Source organism: Peromyscus maniculatus, chromosome 23 (assembly GCF_049852395.1).
Source record: "Peromyscus maniculatus bairdii isolate BWxNUB_F1_BW_parent chromosome 23, HU_Pman_BW_mat_3.1, whole genome shotgun sequence".
Lineage (NCBI taxonomy): Eukaryota > Metazoa > Chordata > Mammalia > Rodentia > Cricetidae > Peromyscus > Peromyscus maniculatus.
This window is the reverse complement of record NC_134874.1, coordinates 646,952-666,206: the sequence shown is the minus strand read 5'-3', so window position 1 is coordinate 666,206 and position 19,255 is coordinate 646,952. Positions and strand designations below refer to the sequence as shown.

Below are 19,255 nucleotides of genomic sequence, written 5' to 3'. Positions count from 1 at the left end.
CACGCACGCACCCATCTTCTGCTCTCTAGCTTGGATTGGTCCTGACTCCTTGTTTGTTTCCAGATCACCCAGGCACTGTGAGTGGGGATGGTGACAGAGTGCCGCTGCCCAAATTCCAGGGTGTCCCCTTTGTCCCCCCCATATAACAGGATCATAGCCAGAAGGGTCAGAAAGATCGACACTGATCTAGGCAAAACAGTTTCTATGATTGCTACTGATGCCCGTTCTCTGGAAATTTCTAGAACCACCCCACAGGGAGGGCTCTTGGAGGAGCCGTCTTACGTCCATTACTCTTTAGAGACAATGCTAGGGAACATTCACATTTGGGAAGACCAGAGATTCCTGTGGATTCTCTAAGAAAAAGTTCCTCAGCAAGGGGCTGCCCCCACAGTTAAAGGGACACAGGTGCCAGAGGGATCAAATTGGGTCCTTGGTGGGGATGGGGGTAGGGTGGAGGGGTGTGAGTGGGGTGGGAGCAGGGAGGCAGGTCACTGTGTTTCCTCTCCATAGACCAGAGCTAGAGAGACCTGTCTGGTAGGTTCCTGGTTTGGGGGTTCCCTGGATGAGTTCATCCCTGCAGGGGCCTTTGGAATTCAGACTCCAATCTTTAACAATGGAAACAGAGGATCCCCGGCTCAGCCTTAGGGTGGGGCAGGGAAGCAGAGCTTCTTGGCAGTGGCCTGGCTCAGAGGAATGCTGCCCTTCTTCCTGCCCAGCCCCACAGGGTTTTGTAAGTATGCTGTGTTAGCCCATCCCTTCCCTTCTCTGCCCTTACCCTTTCTTCCTTCTTCTATGATTTATTTTATTTGGCTGAAACTGTTTCAATGAAAGCTCCCATAAATGCAGCCATAAATAAAAATAGAATATACACGTTAGACTCACTTGTGTGCCGTACACATGAAGGGCATGTGGCGTACGCACCAGTGACTGCCCCCTCTTGAATTCTGTGTGCAGGTCTCTGCAAAGAATGAGATCTATCTCTGGGTGGAGCCATGCCCTTGTCTTGTCCCTTAACGGTTAACCCTGCGGGTCAGGTCAGGATCCCCCCCTAGGAAAGTGGATTCACTTTAAGATCGTGTACTTTTCCTGATGTAGAAGAAAACTCAACAGAATTGCTGTTATAAAGTATTTGTGAATAGATTTGCTTAGGAGACATAAAATTACACAAAGTAGAATTTAGTTAAGGGGGTGCTGCCCCCCAAATGCCCCAAAGATAAGTAGTATGCTAACCAAGCTTGTTAGAGATAACCAAACTTACAATGGTAGGATGTAAATGTTCACTAAGACTCATGGCCAAAGAACGTGCCTCTGACGTGCTCAAGGGGGCAGTGCTGAGCCACAGCCAGTGTAAGTTCCTGGCCTGCCAGAAAGTCCCCAGTTCTTCTCTTGAGAAAAGCAATGAATCTGCCAGACAGGCAAGATGAACCTAGGCAACAATTATTTGAAAAGAACCACACTGGCGCACGTAAGAAATTGCTCTGGTAATATCATTGCTGTCAGAATCTCCCATCTGCCCGAGTGGCCAGACTTGCAGTCTCTTTCCTGTCTCTGTTTAAATTGTCCCAAGTGTGACCCGGGGCCAGGACCTAAAAGAGATTTAAGGATGACAGCGTCTGTAAAATGCATGAGCCTAAGTTTTACTAAGTAAAGTCTTCTATTAGCAGCCAACTCGGGTTTGGCCGATAGCCCTGTGGGCCTGTCGCTTTGGTAAAGACTTTTCTTCATCTCTAAGTGTGCAGAGAGATTTCTCAATGAAAAGGACATTCCTTCCCAGAATTTCAGGCCCTTAGTTCAGTCCCTATGAGCCTGGGGTTCTCCTGGGTCCGTCCACCTTTGTGCATTCCGACTCGGATTCATCGATCCCCTTTCCTCTTTTTTATCTGGGATGCTGGTCAGAGCCTAACTCTGCATTTCAACTCCCTAATGCAGGCTCTGGGCTTCCCTGAACACTTTTTATTAAAGTTTCCATTCCCATAGCCTGGCTGACCTTGCCTTCCATGCCTGCTTATCTTCTCCATTCTCCAACAGCTGTGAAGTTCACAGCTTACCTGTCACTGTTTTTTTTTTTCTGCTAAATTCTAAATCGACCTCAAGTTTTCATCCGAGTCTTCTTTGTCCTCCAGGAGGCCAAGAGCCTAGCATAGCCTGCCACACACAGCCTCTGCCTGCCCCGAGCCTTACCAGCATAAGCAGAACCCTGACCACCAGTCTCCAAATCCAACCTGTTTTTTTTTTTTTTCTTTTTCAGGATAAAACAAAGCATTGGACAACCGTTTTCTCTACAAAACACTCAGAACTGAAGCTTGGGATAAGGCTGAGTTCCAGGCCCTTCTGGCTTAGCCTTAGGCTGCAGTGAGGTCTTTCTCAGAGTGACAGGACTGCATGGATGCTGAGCTTGGAAGGGACTTCAGGATCTGCAGGATGCACCTGCAGTCAGCCCCAACACCTCTGAGACACCTCTGTCCTATTTTTTTTGAGCTGAGGATCGAACCCAGGGCCTCGCGCTTGCTAGGCAAGCGCTCTACCACTGAGCTAAATCCCCAACCCATTTTTGTTTGTTTGTTTGTTTGTTTGTTTTGTTTTTTCGAGACAGGGTTTCTCTGTGTAGCTTTGGTGCCTGTCCTGGAACTCATTCTGTGGCCCAGGCTGGCCTTGAACTCACAGAGATCTGCCTGGCTCTGCCTCCCGAGTGCTGGGATTAAAGGCGTGTGCCACCACTGCCCGGCCCTCTGTCCTTCTAGATGCACAAGAGCAATATGGCAGGGAAGCCGCTTTTCACCGCTCCCTCCTCTGCCCACCACCTCCATCTCCTTCTCAACTCTTCTCTCAGCTACATCTTGTCCTCTCTGTCTATCCTCGTCCATCCCGCAAGTCAGAGGGATCCTGGGAGAAGATAATCAGGATCCTTGGAGTGCTCCATGTCCTACTTCACGGACTGGGTGTGTACCGTCCCATCTCGGAGGTAAGGCCACACAAACCTTGGGAGCACCCATGCTGCCTCAGAGCCTTGCGCTGGCCAGTCCTTGCCTGCCACATCCTGCCTCGCTGTCCAGGATCCTGTGGCTCGCTAGAGTGTTTCCCTAAACGTATTCATTGTGGGTAGTGCCCCCACCGCCTCCCTGCTTCATTTCCTACTCTGTCTTCCCCTCTGAGGGACACTCTTTCTTTTCTCTAGTCATTTCCTTCTCTAGAAGGCAGGATGTGGGAAGGCCGGCCATCCTCTCCTGCTCCCTCTGTAGCCATAAAACCCAGCTACAAGGCGTTCAGCGTGTCTGTTGCTAATGGTTCCAAGTGCCCTGGGGATACGGAGGCAAAGGCCCAGGTTAAGGGCTGTGCCCACACCTGACTCACAAGGATTGCACAAGGGCCCGTGGCTGCTTAATCTCCACCCCACAACCTCTCTGCTTGAGGTCAAGGTCCACGCTCTGCAGCAAGGCCCCTGTGCCCAGTTCTGCCGGTCACCTCCACTGCAGGCCGTTCCCACGCTCCCCTCACAGAGGAACCAGCACCTTCTGTGGATGCTCTGCCTTCCCCTCTAACCAAGGCGGTAGGTGTGGTGTTGAGCTGTATCTAACATTTTCCCCACTGTGTCCACCTGGGCCCCCTGCTCTAAGGATGAGACTTTCCCAGGCAACCCCACCAGCCAGTGCACAACACACAGGAAATGACAGTTTGGAGCATTAACAGACACATGAGCTCCATCTGCTCTGGTCGGCTCACAGGCAGCTCTTCACTTTTAAAAGCGCTGGCAAGGACTCCCACTGGGCCTTCAGCTTAGCTGGGCTAACAAAATCTTCCAAGCAGCTTAGGGCCTCAGACCCCCCTCCACTCCCCAGAGCATGCGAGCCCTGCGCCTACTCACCCGCATTCCCAATTCAATGTTCTCAGCGCCGTACACCTCCATGCCTGGGTCCAGCAGGCCAATGTCCCCAAAGTACTCCCGGTCCACCACAAATGAGCAGCCAATCATGGCAGGTGTCCTGGGGAAGGAGAGATACTGAGTGAGGGGTATCACCATGGTGTGGCCCAGAGCCCCCATCTGCCTGTGAGACCACAGCCGAATCTGCCCCTTCACAGCCCCATGCTGCTGGTTCCCACAGACATCAGTGTGTCCTGGGTACAGTGAGAAGCCATTTCTCCAGCTGCTGTGGACCTGTCCTTGTATGCCTTAGGCCCTGGCAGAACAGTGCAAACCAGAGTCCAAGAACTTGGCTTTGGTTGTGTGACTCCAACAGATGACAGCATCTTGGACACTGTTTTCCACATGTCCCTCCCTAGTCTTCCTCCTCCAGTGTCTTGTCTTGGTGTATAAAGATCAGGGATACGTGGGGCAGTTGTGTAAGTTGTACACTATGAAAAGCTCCATGAACCTTTACTGGCATCAGTCTGAATGACACGCTCTGACATTACAGAGTACATAGCCATGCAGCTGTAGTCAACAAACTGCCAACTGTCATGTAATATTTCAACTTAAACCCACACACTTAAAAATGGTAGCAAAAAGCCTTTTGGCATTTTGTTGAAATCATGAATGGATATGGTAATTATCTAGTTACCAAAAATCCATCCATGTCAGCCAGGCAGTGGCAGCACATGCCCTTAATCCCAGCAGCACTTGGGAGGCAGAAGCAGATGGATCTCTGAGTTCAAGGCCAGCCTGGTCTACACAGCCAGTTCCAGGACAGCCAGGGCTACACAGTGAAATCCTGTCTCTAAAAACAAAAAGCGAAAACAAAAGGAATCAATCCATCAACGCACATACACCTGGGAAGTGGTATCATGGAAAGGCAAAGATCGATAAAGGATCAGGGAGGGGTGGAGAGGGAGTGGCCACCATCCACCATCTTGAGGACACTTTACAAGTGTGGATGGATTGACATGGGGTGGAGTGGGCTGAGCCTGCCGGGCAGACTGAAAAAAGACTGGAAAAAAGTGAAGAAAAGGCAGCGCCTATGTACAGACCAAAAGACACTCATGGACTGTGAGCCACATGCCTGAGAACAAAGGAATCCCTCAGCATCCAGAGCTTAGTCTCTCCCAGGCCATGGCACTCTGAGGGACTTGTCACAGCTCCTGATGCGGAAGCCAGTGGAGGCTGTCCAGGGCTCCTGGTCCCCAGCCTTCCGCAGGCCCAAATCTTTCCAATAAAAAGAATGAAGAGATATTGGTTTGCATCAAATTTAACTGAAGCATTCTGTTCTCACTGACTGAAAGGCAGTAGTAAACATCATCTGAGAACACAGTGGTATTAAAAAGCAGTTGTCTTTTTATTTGTGCAAAGATATATTTTTTTTCACAAAGCTAACAGTAACAAAAATTTTAATAGCACTTCTGATTTTTAATAGCAAGAACTCAACTGGTTAAGATATGATCCCAGTGTACAACAGGTACATCTCTCCTCTTAACAATAACAATCCCAGGGTGATCTCCAATGGAGAGAGGTGCCAAATTCCCCACCACTAAGGCTATTATACCCAGTAATGACTTTTTATTATTGCTTGGCTCCAAAGCAAACGTAAACTCACAAGGCGACAGTACAGGCATCAGGCGCACTGACTTTATTTGCATGAGAAATTTTTGCTGTGGTGACGGAGGAGAAGAATCGAGGGATACCTCAAATGAGTTCTTCTCAGGTTAGGATATGTGTCCTGGTCATTATAAGGATGACCCCCACTTCTGCAGCATTCAGAGGACAGTAAGACACAGCAACAGGTCCCCAAGTGTCCTGGCCTGGGGATCTGTTTGTCCCAACCAGATCGCTTGCCTCTAACTCTGTCTTCTGGGACTTTAGGATCCACGAGGCCCTGGGTGTTTCTGTTGTACCATAAAAAGTGGGTCTCTGTGGTTGACTGGATAAATAAAGAGTGGTTTGTGCACAGCATGTAATATTATTATCTGGCCATTATAGGAGTGTATCAGGCTACCAAGAGTCAGGTCATGTCAAGGAATGGCCAGAAAGAAACTGTGGTCACATTTGGGCTCTGGTTCACAGGCTCCCTTACCTTTCCACACTTCTCTCTTTCATGTCTCTCTCTTTCACTTCTGGGAGTTCTGTTATTTGTGTAAAACTTGACTCCAATATTCTATTCCAGTCACATATTTGGAAACGGCAGAGGAGATTCCGCAGACCCACTGGAGCCACGGGGGGATGACGGGTCAGAAGCAGTATTCCATGGCACCTGACCTGCAGATCTGTGGCTCTGAGTGGAGGTCATGAGCAGTCAGTTCAGAACCAGTGTTCAAAACTGGGAAAGTTCTGTTATTTCTCGTTCCCAATCTGCTAAGTCATCTTTAGCTCTTCACGGAAGGCTATACGGGACGGATACGATGATGTTTGACTGTGTAGGGAGGAGGGTGCCTTCTAATTAGGAGCTGGTCAGTTGTTTTTTAAGCTTGAAGATAATTTTATTAAGGGCAGACAAGACCCTTAATCCCAGCACTGGGGAAGCAGAAATAGGTGGGTCTGTGTGAATACGAGGCCAGCCTGGTCTATACATCAAGTTGAAGGCCATCCAAAGCTGCAGAGTGAGACCCCGTCTCAAAGTAAGGGGGTGGGGGGGAGGAACCATGCCATTTTGCCATTTGAGTTAGGTCAGCATAGCAGAGAAGCAGCCACATGGTGGGGAGGAGGGCTCCAGAGGAAGAGCTAAAAAGCCCAAAGTGTTAGGGAGAGCACACCTAGGCTTAGGCCAGTATCAGAAAGAGACAGAAAAGAAAACATTAGGCCTTTCTGAGTCCCTACTCAGAAAGGTGGTAGGTGGTGGGGGACCTAATAAAACCTCATGAGCTCTGTTATAACTGCATCAGGGACAGGCTTTCCAGGAAGGAAAAGCACATTATCCCATTAAAGGGTTAATTATTCCCCCCATCTATTTAGGATGGTGTTAGGTGAATCTGCCTTCCTGAAGGGTGGTCCCTTTAGCTAGGTCATTGATTGGCCCAGCTGGTTTAATTAAGGAGATAATGGCATGTCTCCATCCACAGGCAGATGCCACTCTTTGGCTGGTCACACTTTTGAGGAATCAGCATAGATCTTCTTGTGTGAGAGGAAGTAATCTTGGTGAGGAGCAATTATCAGTCAGGTCCTCAGCTGTGAGAGAAGCCATGCTGGACAGGGATTTTGCCGGTGGTTCCTGCTAACACAAAGTAGGTGCTGTCTGATTGGGATCTGTCTTGATTCCTGATCCTCCAAGTGAGAAGGGTGTTGTGAGTCAGGATTCACCGTCATCTCAGATATTACAGAGCGAGGGAGGTTATAACCAACAGGGGTCTCCCTCCTGCTGCTCCTGATCCAACACTGTGAGGGGGTGATACCCCACCCTCTCTCACACTCCGCGAGGGAGGTGATGTTTGACAGGGATCCCCCCTGTTGCTCCTCTTCCAAAACTGTGAGGGAGGCGACACCTGGCAGGGTTCTCCCCCGCACTGCCTCGTATTCCAGAGTGAGGGAGCTGATGTAGAACTGTATTCTCCCGCCTCTCCTCGTGTGTCGGAGGGAGGCAGGCAATGATGAAATCCCCACCCTTATTGCTCCTGGTACTCCAGAGTTTAGAGACATGAGGCCCGAGCGGATTCTCCCTGAACAATAATACCAAGACAGTGATGCACACCAGAGGTATCAAACCACCGCCAAGGGCAAATCCGTGAGGGAGGTTATTATGTCTGTCAGGATCTTCTCCCCTGTGATGCCTGGTCCTCCAGGGTGAGGGAGGCGTTATCAGACAGGACTCACCTGATCAAAACATTTAGCTTGTTTCTACACTGAGTCTGTTATTCTAAAAATTGCCATTACAAGCATTACAAAATGGGAGCCTTTTTAAGGACTGTGTTTTCATCCATTTTGAAAAACCTGCCAGGAACAGACCGTCCAGATTATATAGGAAGTTCTTGCGTGCTAATTCTCCAAAGTGGCTTCCACTAGCCCGGCATGAGCTTCTGTGTGCTCCACCCACTTAGAAAAGTATTATCGATCTTCATTTCAGCCATCCTCTTGCGTCCATAGCGGTGTCTCTACAAGGTTTCAACTTGCGTCTTTTCAACTGGGGTTTCCATCCAGCATCTTTCCAGCGGTCAGCCAGGTGACCATCTCTTTTTTATGTGGTGTCTGTTAACTCAGCACCATCAGTTAGCTGGTTTCTGGCAGCAAGGTTAATGGGTGATTCTAATAAATGTGTTTGGGAACCACCATCCCACCAGACTCAATCAGGCCAGCAAGCTTGTTCCCCACTGTCTCTCGGGTATCTGGAGCCTGCCATAAACTATAGGAGATGCCTCCCGTCGGGCCTCCGACTTCCACCGATTTCTAAAATGTCACACGCAAAGCATTTATCTTGCTGCTAATTGGGATCATGAAATGAATCTCAAATGAAGAAAAATAACCTTCAGACTGTCACTCTCTGCTTCAATGAGCCCCCTGGGACCCATCTTTGAGCCTTGTGCTCAGGGAAGCTCTGTGATCTGGCCTTGCTGCAAAGCCCAGAGCCCAGATCTCTGCTCAGCAAATCACTGCAGGCCGGCCCAACTGCAAGACTCCCAGTCCATCTCTGAGGAAACAACCATGTGGAGCTAGGAGGTATGGGGAGATGGCACTCTGCCAACTTTGGAAGCTCCTCTGTCTTAGCATTGTGAAACCATTTCCTCTGGGATGATTTTTTTTCCCTCCCTGCTCTGTGCCAAATGATTTCATCTGGATTTTACCGCCAATAGCTCTCTGCCAGGGGAGAGGCGATGAGCAAGGCACTTCAATCAACTAGTTCTACAGTCTGCAGGGTCAAGCTGTGCACCAGCCCGGAAGGCCCCCCGGAGACCCTTCCTATAGGAGAGACGGGTCCAAGGGACTGAAGCCACTCACAGCATTGTAGCCAGAATGCAACCTTTTCACCGGAAGGCAAGGAGGTGGTCCCACCAAGACCCACCACCCTGGGGGGAGATAGGGTAAGGTGAGCAACAGCACCCTGGAGATGCTCACTCATTCCAAAGACAGTTCTGAAACCCAGGTGGGTTCCCAGGAGAAAGTGGAGCAAGCTGCCAGATGTGAAGGTGCAGAGTCCCCCAGGGGCTCATCAGAGGGTGTGGTGGGAGGGGGTGGGAGGGGGACACCCGGAAACTGCAGAAACACGGGAGTGACCACACAGGCAGGTGGAAGAAGATCGATTAAGTGGGATGACATCGAAATCCAGCAGGATGACAAATAGTGGCAGGGTCTCCCACAAACAGGCTCCCACGGCCCCTGCTGGGCAAAGCCCATAATTCTTTTGAATGAATGAGGCTCCCGGATCTCATGAAATGCTGGCATCGTGTATTTTTAAAATGTTTAAACCTCCTCTCCCCGAGTCTAAGGAACCAATGCAAACTAACGGTAACTGTTCCACAGGGCATTGTGAGGCCAGACTACCATCCTTACTGAACACAATCCGTAGCCAAGGGCTGTCCTCTCAGACCATGCTCAGGGCTTCTCCACGGCGGCTTCTGCTGTCCGCCTTTCTCTGTTATCTCTCTCGGTCTCCTTCCTGTCTGCCTCTCTGTCTCCCTCTTAGTCTCTCTCTCTCTCTCTCTCTCTCTCTCTCTCTCTCTCTCTCTCTCTCTCTCTCTTCTGTCTTTGTTTATACATCTCTGACCTGTCTGTCTCCTCCTGTCTCTCTGTCTGTCTGTTTCTGTCTCGGTCTCTGTTGCTCACTCGGCCCCTCTCTGTCTCTCTGTCTTTGACATCCCCCCACCCCACCCCGGTGCTGTGTCTTTTAGTCTCTCTCTCCTTCTCTGTGTCTGCCTCTCCTTCTTCCAACCTCATTCAATCAGGCCACAACCTAATCTGGTCATCATTCTGGACTCGGATCTGAGCCAGCTCTGTCCCCGGCCACGGCTGCTCTGTCTTGGCAGTCCCTGCTCCTTGTAAGGGCACGTTTTTCATCTGAGGCCAGGCTGGGGCCTCTTCAAGGAAATGACCCTCCCCCCCCCCCCCCCCCCCGTCCTAAGCCATCTCTGATGGCACCTCCCCACCCTCACACCAATCCTGGCTCACCTGATGGGCGCGGACTCATCACCGCGGTCCAGCCAGTCCTGCGGAGGGATGATGTACATGCACCACAGGCCCCAGTTGTAGCCATGGGCAGCGCTGGCATACTGCTGTACCTCAAACGTGCTGTACTTGATGTTGTCGATGGCCGGCAGGATGATGCGCCGGCGGTCCTCCCGGATCCGTGCAAGGGCGGGCTCGGCCCTGCGGAAGGCACTGGCCATGAACAAGAGCCATCCCAGAACCCTCAGCAACCCAAGGAAGGAACGCCACTGGCCATGAGTGCAGACCCTTCAGCTGGGCCTGGTATCTAAGCTTGGCCGGCCCCCACCTGCTGCGCACAGGACCCAGTCACAGCGGACTGGGACTCCTAGAAATGGCTGACCCTGATGCCCTGATCAAAGCCTGGGCCTTCTTGACTGGTCAGTGCTAGGCACAGGGACATCTGAATGTTCTTCATGGGTCAGCCAGGGCCCTGGGGTGTAGAGAGAGACTTTGTAGCCTAATCTTACTCTCCCCTCTATTTCTGTACCTGTGGTAGGTACATTCATTTGCAAGAGTTAACTGAAGACCTATTGTGGGACACACTTGCTGTAGGACACAGATTGCATTCATCAGAAGAAAAAAAATATCTGTGCCTCATGGTGCTCACATACACTGTATGCAATGCACAGCCTGCATAACAAGCCATGGTTAAGGGGAATGCGGATGATGAGGCCTGAGTAGAGGATGTGTGGGAGGTGAAATGCACTATGGGAAGCAGGAAGCAGTGAGTCGGGAGAGCGCTGCAGTTCTAGATGATATCCAGTGTGGAGTGGAGGACGCTAGGGTGGGGGGTGGAGGTCTACACTGACGGAGTAGCTTTACCATCCATGGGCACATGCCCAGTATGCATGGGTGGAGGGGTCAGGAGGCCATGGGAGAGATGGGCAAGCGAGGCTCTAAAGGCAGAAACAAAGGGCCAAAACAGCTGGCTTTCTCTCCATGACATCAGCTGGGCAGTATCTTGGAGGTAGCAAGGATAGACCTGTGTGGTATTGTGTTCCCTCAAATATTGTGTATGCTAATAAACTTATCTGGGGTCAGAGAAGCCACAATATTAAACATAAAGGATAGGCAGTGGTAGCACACATCTTTAATCCTAGCATTCCAGAGGCAGAAATCCATGTGTTCAAGGATACAGACAGGCATGATGACTCATCACGCCTTTAATCCCAAAAAGCAAGCCTTTAATCCCAAAAAGCAAGCCTTTAATCCCAGGGAGTGGTGGTCGAAAGCAGAAAGGTATATAAGGCGTGAGGACCAGAAACTAGAAGCATTTGGCTGGTTAAGCATTCAGGCTTTTGAGCAGCAATTCAGCTGAGACTCATTCTGGATGAGGACTCAGAGGCCTCCAGTCTGAGGAAACAAGACCAGCTGAGGAACTGGCGAGGTGAGGTTAGCTGTGGCTTGTTCTGGTTCTCTGATCTTCCAGCATTCACCCCAATAACTGGCCTCGGGTTTGATTTTATTAATAAGAACTTTTAAGATTCATGCTACAGACCTGGCCTTTGGGGTCACATTGTCTATCACAGGACAAGGTTCTATTTGGAGGTCTGCATCCAAACTAGGGTTCACCTAATATCTGAGATTGAGGTGAGTGGTGGGCTGAGGGTCTGTGTTTTAGAGATGGAAGGATCAAGGATTGGGCAATATGGGGAGGGGCTAGCCACTAGCCTTGTCCCTCTGGGAGCCTCTATTGACCCACCTCCTCATCCACGAATGAATGAACAGAGCATACCAGAGAGACTGCAAATGCCATGTCTGCTAACAGGTAGGATCTGCAATAAAGGCCATGCTAGGCGGATGCTGTTCGCAGATAATGGAGTTTCCAATTGAATAAAAATGAGTTATACAGGTTAAGCATTGCACTCTGGCTGATAAATTCAGCTCCCCCAGGTGCCCACTGTCCCTCAGGGAGCTGACGGTAGATAGAGTGTCAGTTGTGCGGTTCTCAGCCCACACCGCAGGACGAGGTGATTCTTGTGGGAGGATGCGTGATGACACATAATGGATGATACCGGATTCAAGGAGGTGACGGGATAATGGGGAACGACGTCGTGTGGCAGTGGCAGAGGAGGAGGCATGAGAGTACGAGGAGCAGAAGAAACCAGTCTGTCAAACACCTGTTGACACAGCCAGCAACCCGAGCCTGCAGAAGGACATTCACAGGGCCTCCACGGTCCCCAGTGAGGACCCACCAGGGCCAGGTCACCAGGGAACATCCAGTTGTCCATTTTGTCCCATTTTTGAGAGAGACTAAAACTCAGAGTTTCTGTATCACTTCTTCCACCTCTTTAAAAAAAAATTCAAGTTACATTTTATTTATTGTGTGTGCACACCTACGTGCATGACATTTATTGTGTATATACACACATGTGCATGCCATAGTGTATGTGTGGAGGCTGGAGGACAGCTTAGAGAGATTGATTCTCTCCATCTACCATGTGGGTCCCAGGGATCAAAGCCAGGCTTGGCCCCAAGCGCCTGTACCCTCCGAGACATCTCACCAGCCCACCAACTCGTTTAAACTGAGAAGTTGGTCATGGTGTCAACCTGGGGGTTGGACTGAGTGCTACAAAGGGACTCGGTGCACAACTGTGTGGAACTATCCACTCGTTAGTTCAGCGTGCCTCTGAGCTCCTGATTGTTGTACAACATTTCCTGGTTCACCCTGCCCTGCCTCTCAGACAGGTGTGGTTTGGATGCAGCTTCTCTTGTACAACTACTATGATACCCCAGCTATCTCAACAGGTTCGGTTCAGGGGCTTCCTGGCTGAGCCAGTGACCAGGGTTCCAACAAGGCACAGGAGGCCATGTGAAGGCCAGCAGAGGAGGAGGTGTGCAGCCACAGGCTGAGGGACGCCTGGCCACCAGGAGCTGAGAGAAGGCAAGACCCTCTCTAGAGCCTCAGAGGGGTACAGCCCCAAAGCACCTTGATCCAGGTGCCTGAGCTGGCAGAGGACAAAACCCAGCTACCTCCAACAGCCAGTGAGGGGCTTTGGTCATGGTGTCCCCAGGACAGTGCTATTCCGGGCCACTCTTCTCTTTGCACCCCATGGTGCCCACCCTCACTTCCCACACCACACTGGCCTGAGTGGCTTAAGGTCCCAGTTGCTCATGTGACATGCGCCTATGTGACGGCAGGTGTCACTCTGCAGTCTTGACAAGCACAGAGACACTGAGTCCCGGAGCACAGCCACAAGCAGGGTTTCTAACGCCCCCTTCTCCGTATGAGAAACAAAGATCACGGGTGACCACTGCCAGTCACCCCTCCAGGTACAGCACACCCTGCAGAGAGTAACGGCTGGGGACCCTGGTCATCGGAGGGGGCCTTTGCCGAGTTAGGAAGCTCCCTGCTCCTCTGCCCAGCTCCTGCCCAGGGTCAGCAGGAGGGACATACTCTTTCTTGGCAGTGTGGGACAAGGAGCCAGCTCTGACTCCAAGCCTCTGGCATGGCTTTCCCCATAGAGGTCACTTGCTAGGCAAAAGATACTGTCCTCCGTCCATCCTTTGCTGAACAAACATGAGAAACCCCAGGACAGAAACTCTGAGGTGCTCAGCCCTTGTGGATGTCTTGAGCTTACACAGGCCTGCTCTGGTCTAAGAAGCAATCAGGGACAGGTCCCTGCCTCCATGGACCACAGGATCCTAGGCTATCCTAGGCCTGTGACCACAGGATGGGGATGCTTCTTCACCTCCTGGTCACAGGGTCCCCTCGGTTTCTCATTTGAGCCCAATCCTTCCCCTGAATGAGAAGTAGTACCTAGAATCTCTTGATCTAGAATTTCCTACAAGGTCAAGAAAACACCGCCTCTTATACCAAATGGCTTGGCCTATCAGCAGAGGCCACCTCTGGAAACCTCCAGAGCCACAGCCCCACCTAGCCTTAGGTGCTCTCTGCTCTGAATCCCCACAGGATGTCCATGTGTTCACGAACCCCAGCCCTTACCAGCCAATGTTGAACTCCACATGGGCATCAAAGAAGCCGACGATGGGCGCCGTGGCCACCTTCCAGCCCTGCAGCCGGGCACGGATCAGACCTTCCCGACGGCTGTTGCGAACAACCTTCACGAGGCCTGGGTACCTTTTGTGAACATACTGGTCCAGGTTGAACTTGAGTTCCACTGAAGGGGAAAGAGACGTGTGTTAGCATCCTACAACGGCAAGAGCCCAGGCCACGACTGGGACGTGTGAGTCCTGCTCCCAAATTGGAGTTTCAAAAGGTACTACTGTGAGGCCACATTAGGTGAGATCCCACGTGCTGGCAAGACTATGAGAGGACAAAACCCCAGCCCTGTGAAGCTGGTACTCCAGTGGGAGAGGGAGCAAAGGGGGAACCAAGAACACCTCAGACCACAGTGATAGAGGCAGTGTAGGCAGCAGGACCAGCCTCTGAGCTACAAACGGAATGAAGACCCTGTGCAGATGAGGGGGCAGCCAGCAAGGTCCCTCCACACTAGGGAGCCACTTGGTCATAATGAGATAGGACGTTCTGATACTGACGCAATATGGAAGGGCGGTCACATAGTGCCAAGTGACACACACCAGAGGTTTGACCACCTTCATGAAATGCCTATGGGTGTCAAGTCCACAGAGGGACAGGAGGAAGCTGTCGGCAGCTGGGACAGGTAAAGAACTGGTTTCTGTGACAACACATGGTGGCTCGTGCCTGTGATCCCAGAACTCAAGCAGGTGAGGCAGGAGGATCTCAGTGAGTCTGAGATCAGCTTAGGCTGTGTGAGAAGTCCCAAGCTAGTCTGGGCTTCAGGATGAGGCTCAAAAGACCACACACACACACACACACACACACACACACACACACACAGTTCTGAGGTAGAGGTAGTGGTTGGATATCCTCAATATCATTGAACCACGTACTTGAAAATGGCTAAATGAGGGAGTTTCTAGATTGGGTTAGTTGAGGTGGGAGGTCCATCCTAACTGCGGGCAGCACCACCCACAGGCAGGAGTCCTGGACTAAATAAAACAGGAGAAACTGAGCTGAGTACCAGCATTCATTTTTTCTCTGCTTTCTGAATGTGGATGTGACCAGCTGCCTCACGCTCCTTCGGCCATGCCTTCCCCATCATGACGGACTATACCCTCAAACTGTGAACCAAAATAGACCCTTCCTGAAGTTGATTCTGTCAGGTGTAAGTAACTAATGCAGGCCCACTGGTAGCAGCCTTGAGAAGAAGAGGCACAAGGAACTGCACCCCAACAACACAAAGACAGAGCCCAGAACCCCATGTGTTGCTGCCAACAGAGGATGAGAGGATACTCAGCAAGGTGTTTTTCCTGGCTGTACCTCCAGGCTGTTGCCTCAAAGCTTAGCAAGTCAACTCTATGGCTTCAAGACCCCTTGGCTGGGGCTTCTACACACCCTGAAAGAGTCTACACACCCCGAAAGCCGGTCCACCACTGCGAAGCTGTGTGCTCGACATTGCTGCCCTTTGGGCACACTACCCACTCACCGTTGTCACTATTATCATCCACCAAGATGACTTCCTTCAGGAGCTGGGAGGGTGTGTGGTTGACCACGCTGTGTACAGAGCGCAGGATGACGGAAAGTGCCTCGTTGACGAAGATGAAGACCACAGAGATCTGGGGAAGGTCTTCGGAGTGTGTCATCTGTCTGCACCTGTGGAGGCATGGAGGTCATCAGGGGGTGCAGCAGGCAGCGGGGACTGGGGTGGTCCCTATGGGAGGCCAACCTGGCAGGTTCTAGACCCTGCAGCCAGCAGAAGAGCAGGAACAAGGCAATCAGTAGAGATCGAAAAACACTACCAGAGGAAAGAGCCAACCGTTTTGAGGGAGACCAGCTCCCACTTTTCCCCCCAGGGTACTCTTGAGGAGGGAGAAGTGAGAAACATGTAGATAGAAATAGAAGAGAGAGATAGTTAGAAACACGGGATAGCTCGGGAGGGCCTGGGTCAAAACCCACCAGCCCTTTCTGTCTCTACTAAAGGGCTTTTAAAGGAATGCAAAGGGCGGAGCAAAAGACCTCCCCCCACAGCACAGCCAAGTGCAGACCATCCCATGGTAACCATGCACATGGTCAAGCCACCCCCTAATGCAGCCCTGCTATGTAAAGCAAGCTCAGATCTCACTAGGGAGCTTTTGTGGGCTCCCACACCGTTTCCTTTTGGAAGTTGCAGCTTCTCACATGCTGAGCCTGCACCCATCCATTTCAGCCTTTCCTACTACAGAGGGCTTAGCTGGGCACTCCAGGAACCACTGGGTGGGGAGAGGACAGGAACTCATGAGGTCCACTGGAGGGGGCTTTGCTGCCTGGGCCTGACACTGTCCCCTAAGTGTAGCTCCAGTAGTGTCCATGGTCTCAGAGAAGGAGGAACAGGATTTGAACCCTAGATAACTGGAGAGTCTCGTTCAACCAGCTCCTGTCATCCAAGGTTCATCTAGGCAGACAGTGACATTCAGCCCAAAACAGCTGGGTGTGCATGTTTAACAAGGACTGCTGAACTGAGGGGAGTGTGCAGGAGCCACCTGGCTGTTGGGAACCAATGTTTTGGGGCACCACAAGAGTACAGTGTGAAAGACTTAGGGGGGAACCTCATGCCTCTGGGCATGCTGAGGGAAGTACGAAGCAGAGAGAACCAGGGCTCTATGGTTGGAATCCAGGACCAGAGACAGAGAGCCTTGTAGTAGGGGGAGGGTGTTGTCAAAGCCATACTTTGAAGAGCAACAAACATGGCTGACAAATACATAAAGGTGTGATAAACAAAAACCAAGGGAGTAGAAGCAGGAGGATCAGGATGCAAGGTCATCCTTGGCTACATTGCAAGTTCTAGCCAACCCGAGTGTGTTTTAGTTTTATGTCAACTTGACACAAGCTAGAGTTATCTGAGAAGACTGAACCACAGTTGAGAAAATGTCTCTGTGAGATTGGCCTGTAGGCAAGACTATGGGGTATTGTCTTGATTAATTACTGATATGAGAGGACTCTGTAGGTGTCTGTAGGTGGTGCTACTCCTGGGCTGGTGGTCCTGAGTGCTATAACAAAGCAGTCTGAGCAAACAATGGAGAGTAAGCCAGTAAGCAGCACCCCTCCATGGCCTCTGCATCAGTTCCTACCTCAAGATCCCTGCCCTGCGTGAGTTCCTGCCCCAACTTCCCTCAGTGCTGGGCTATTACCTGAAAGTGTAAGATGATATAAACTTCCTCCCACCCCCAAGTTACTTTTGGTCACAGCAACAGAAACTCTAAGATACTGGGATAGATAAGACCCTGTCCCAACCCAGGGGCTGCAGAGAAGGCTCAGTAGTTAAAAGCACTGGCTATTCTTCCAGAGGACCCAGGTTCGATTCCCAGCACCCACATGGCAACTTACAACCATCTGTAACTCTAGTTCCAGAGGAATTGACGCCCTCTTCTGGCCATAAAAAAATACCAGGAATGCAAGTGGTGGACAGACAGATACATATATGCACATATATACAGGCAAAACATCCATACACATAAAATACAATCCAAATAAGAAAGGGTGGGAGGGAGGGGGAGAGGGAAGGAGGGAGGGAGGGAGGGAGGGAGGGAGGGAGGGAGGGAGGGAGGGAGGGAGGGAGGGAGGTTGGTCAGGTGGCTTATACTTGCAATCCCAGTACTAAGGAGGATGAGGCAGGAGGATCACTATGAGTCTGAGGCTAGCCTGGATACATAGTGAGTTCCAGATCAACCTGGGATAGAATGAGACCCTATCTCAAAACAACAAAGAAGAAATGGATAAAAAAGAGGAAATGAAACTCAGGTAATTGGGTGAAAACAAGGGATGGGAGTCACTGAAAGCTGTTGGATGCTGTACCGAAGTAAATAAAGCTCCCTTCCTCAAAATGGAAAAAGCTGTTCAGTTAAACATATCTACATCTGTGTGACCCAGAATGCTACAGGATATGCTTGGTGGGTCCCACCTGACCGCTTCAGAGGCAGGAGTGTGAATGAGCAGCAAAAGTAGACAGAGGAGGAACAACACCGGGCGTGAGGGAGATAACACCGAGGGAAACAAAGCAGTTACGAGCCGTCATTATTCAAGGGAGGAAAGGCTGGAGAAGAGCTAAGGGGTCTGGCCAGGATGCAGCATCAACCTCCCGAAAGCACTGGGGGCGGGAGCAGGAGTCTGCAGGAACTACACATGTCCCGAATGCTTCCAGGGACTGTTTCCATTTTATTCCAATGCTCAACAGCTAAAGGCACTTGACAAGTCTGATAACATGAGTTATCAACCCCAAGACCCACAAAGTGGAAGGGAAAAAAATGTTTTTTTGCAAGTTGTCCACTGACTTCAAGATGTGTGCTGTGGCATGCATGCCCCCCCCAAGCCCACAAATCAACAAATAGACAAATAAATAATGTAATTTAAAATTCTATATATGTAAGAAAAGAAAATCATAGGGGTACACAAACAGGCGGCCTCCTCTTCTTCACAGCCACGTGGGGTTTGGGGGTCTCTCCTTAACTAATCACATCCATAGTAGCTCTGCTTCCAAATGAAGCGACTGAAGTCCTGTAGGTTAATATTTCAAACCGAATTTGGGGACACAGATCAGTCTGTGACACTGGGAGCCACAACGCTCATTCCACATTCAGACTGAGTTGGAGTCCAAGGAGTTGTGTCACCCGAGAACACGGACAGCATTTGCTCACCATCCACTCTTTGTGGACTCAGCCTTTTCCCTCAAGAGCCCCCCAAATACCCCTGTCAGAGATGAGGACTCTTTCCCTCAGCCGCAGGGATTCAAACCCAAGTCACCAGCATCAGGAGCAGAGCATGGAATGGATGTCCTGTACATAGCAGAGTAAAGGACTCAGCCTCCCCCAGCAGTCACCTCCTTCACGGCCAGGCTGCATACCTGCCTGCGTGACGTTCAAGGGAGAACCGCTGAGCAGCGCCACATTGATATGGACTGCGTGTGCTTAACCATGGAGATTTCATCACTCAGACAAACGCTTCCTGACAAGAAGACCTCAGTCCATTTACCCGTGGAGGGAGGATGCTGGAACGTACAATTTCATGAACTTGCAAAGCATGTAAAAACAGAAGACATCAGCAGGCTTGCAGGAGCTGGAGCCACGCAGAAGGAACCCCATAGCTCTGCGGGGAAGGGGTGCACCCTGTCTACAGGCCACGGTGTCACTGAGTCCCTTATCCATGGTTTGCTCTTATTGTTGCTACAGTTCCTTCCTGGA

The 19,255-nt window shown here is 50.8% G+C and overlaps 1 protein-coding gene across 1 annotated transcript in view; it reads right to left on the bottom strand.

Moving 5' to 3' along the window:
* The window catches only part of Galnt9 (polypeptide N-acetylgalactosaminyltransferase 9), a 75,217-nt gene that overhangs the window by 18,730 nt on the left and 37,232 nt on the right, over positions 1-19,255 (bottom strand). Inside the window, exons 3-6 of the mRNA XM_006984098.4 lie at positions 15,529-15,695; positions 14,004-14,178; positions 10,019-10,216; positions 3,863-3,980 (exon numbers count right to left, since the gene is read on the bottom strand). Coding sequence (XP_006984160.1) covers positions 3,863-3,980; positions 10,019-10,216; positions 14,004-14,178; positions 15,529-15,695 — 658 coding nt within the window. The remainder of the gene's footprint in view (positions 1-3,862; positions 3,981-10,018; positions 10,217-14,003; positions 14,179-15,528; positions 15,696-19,255) is intronic.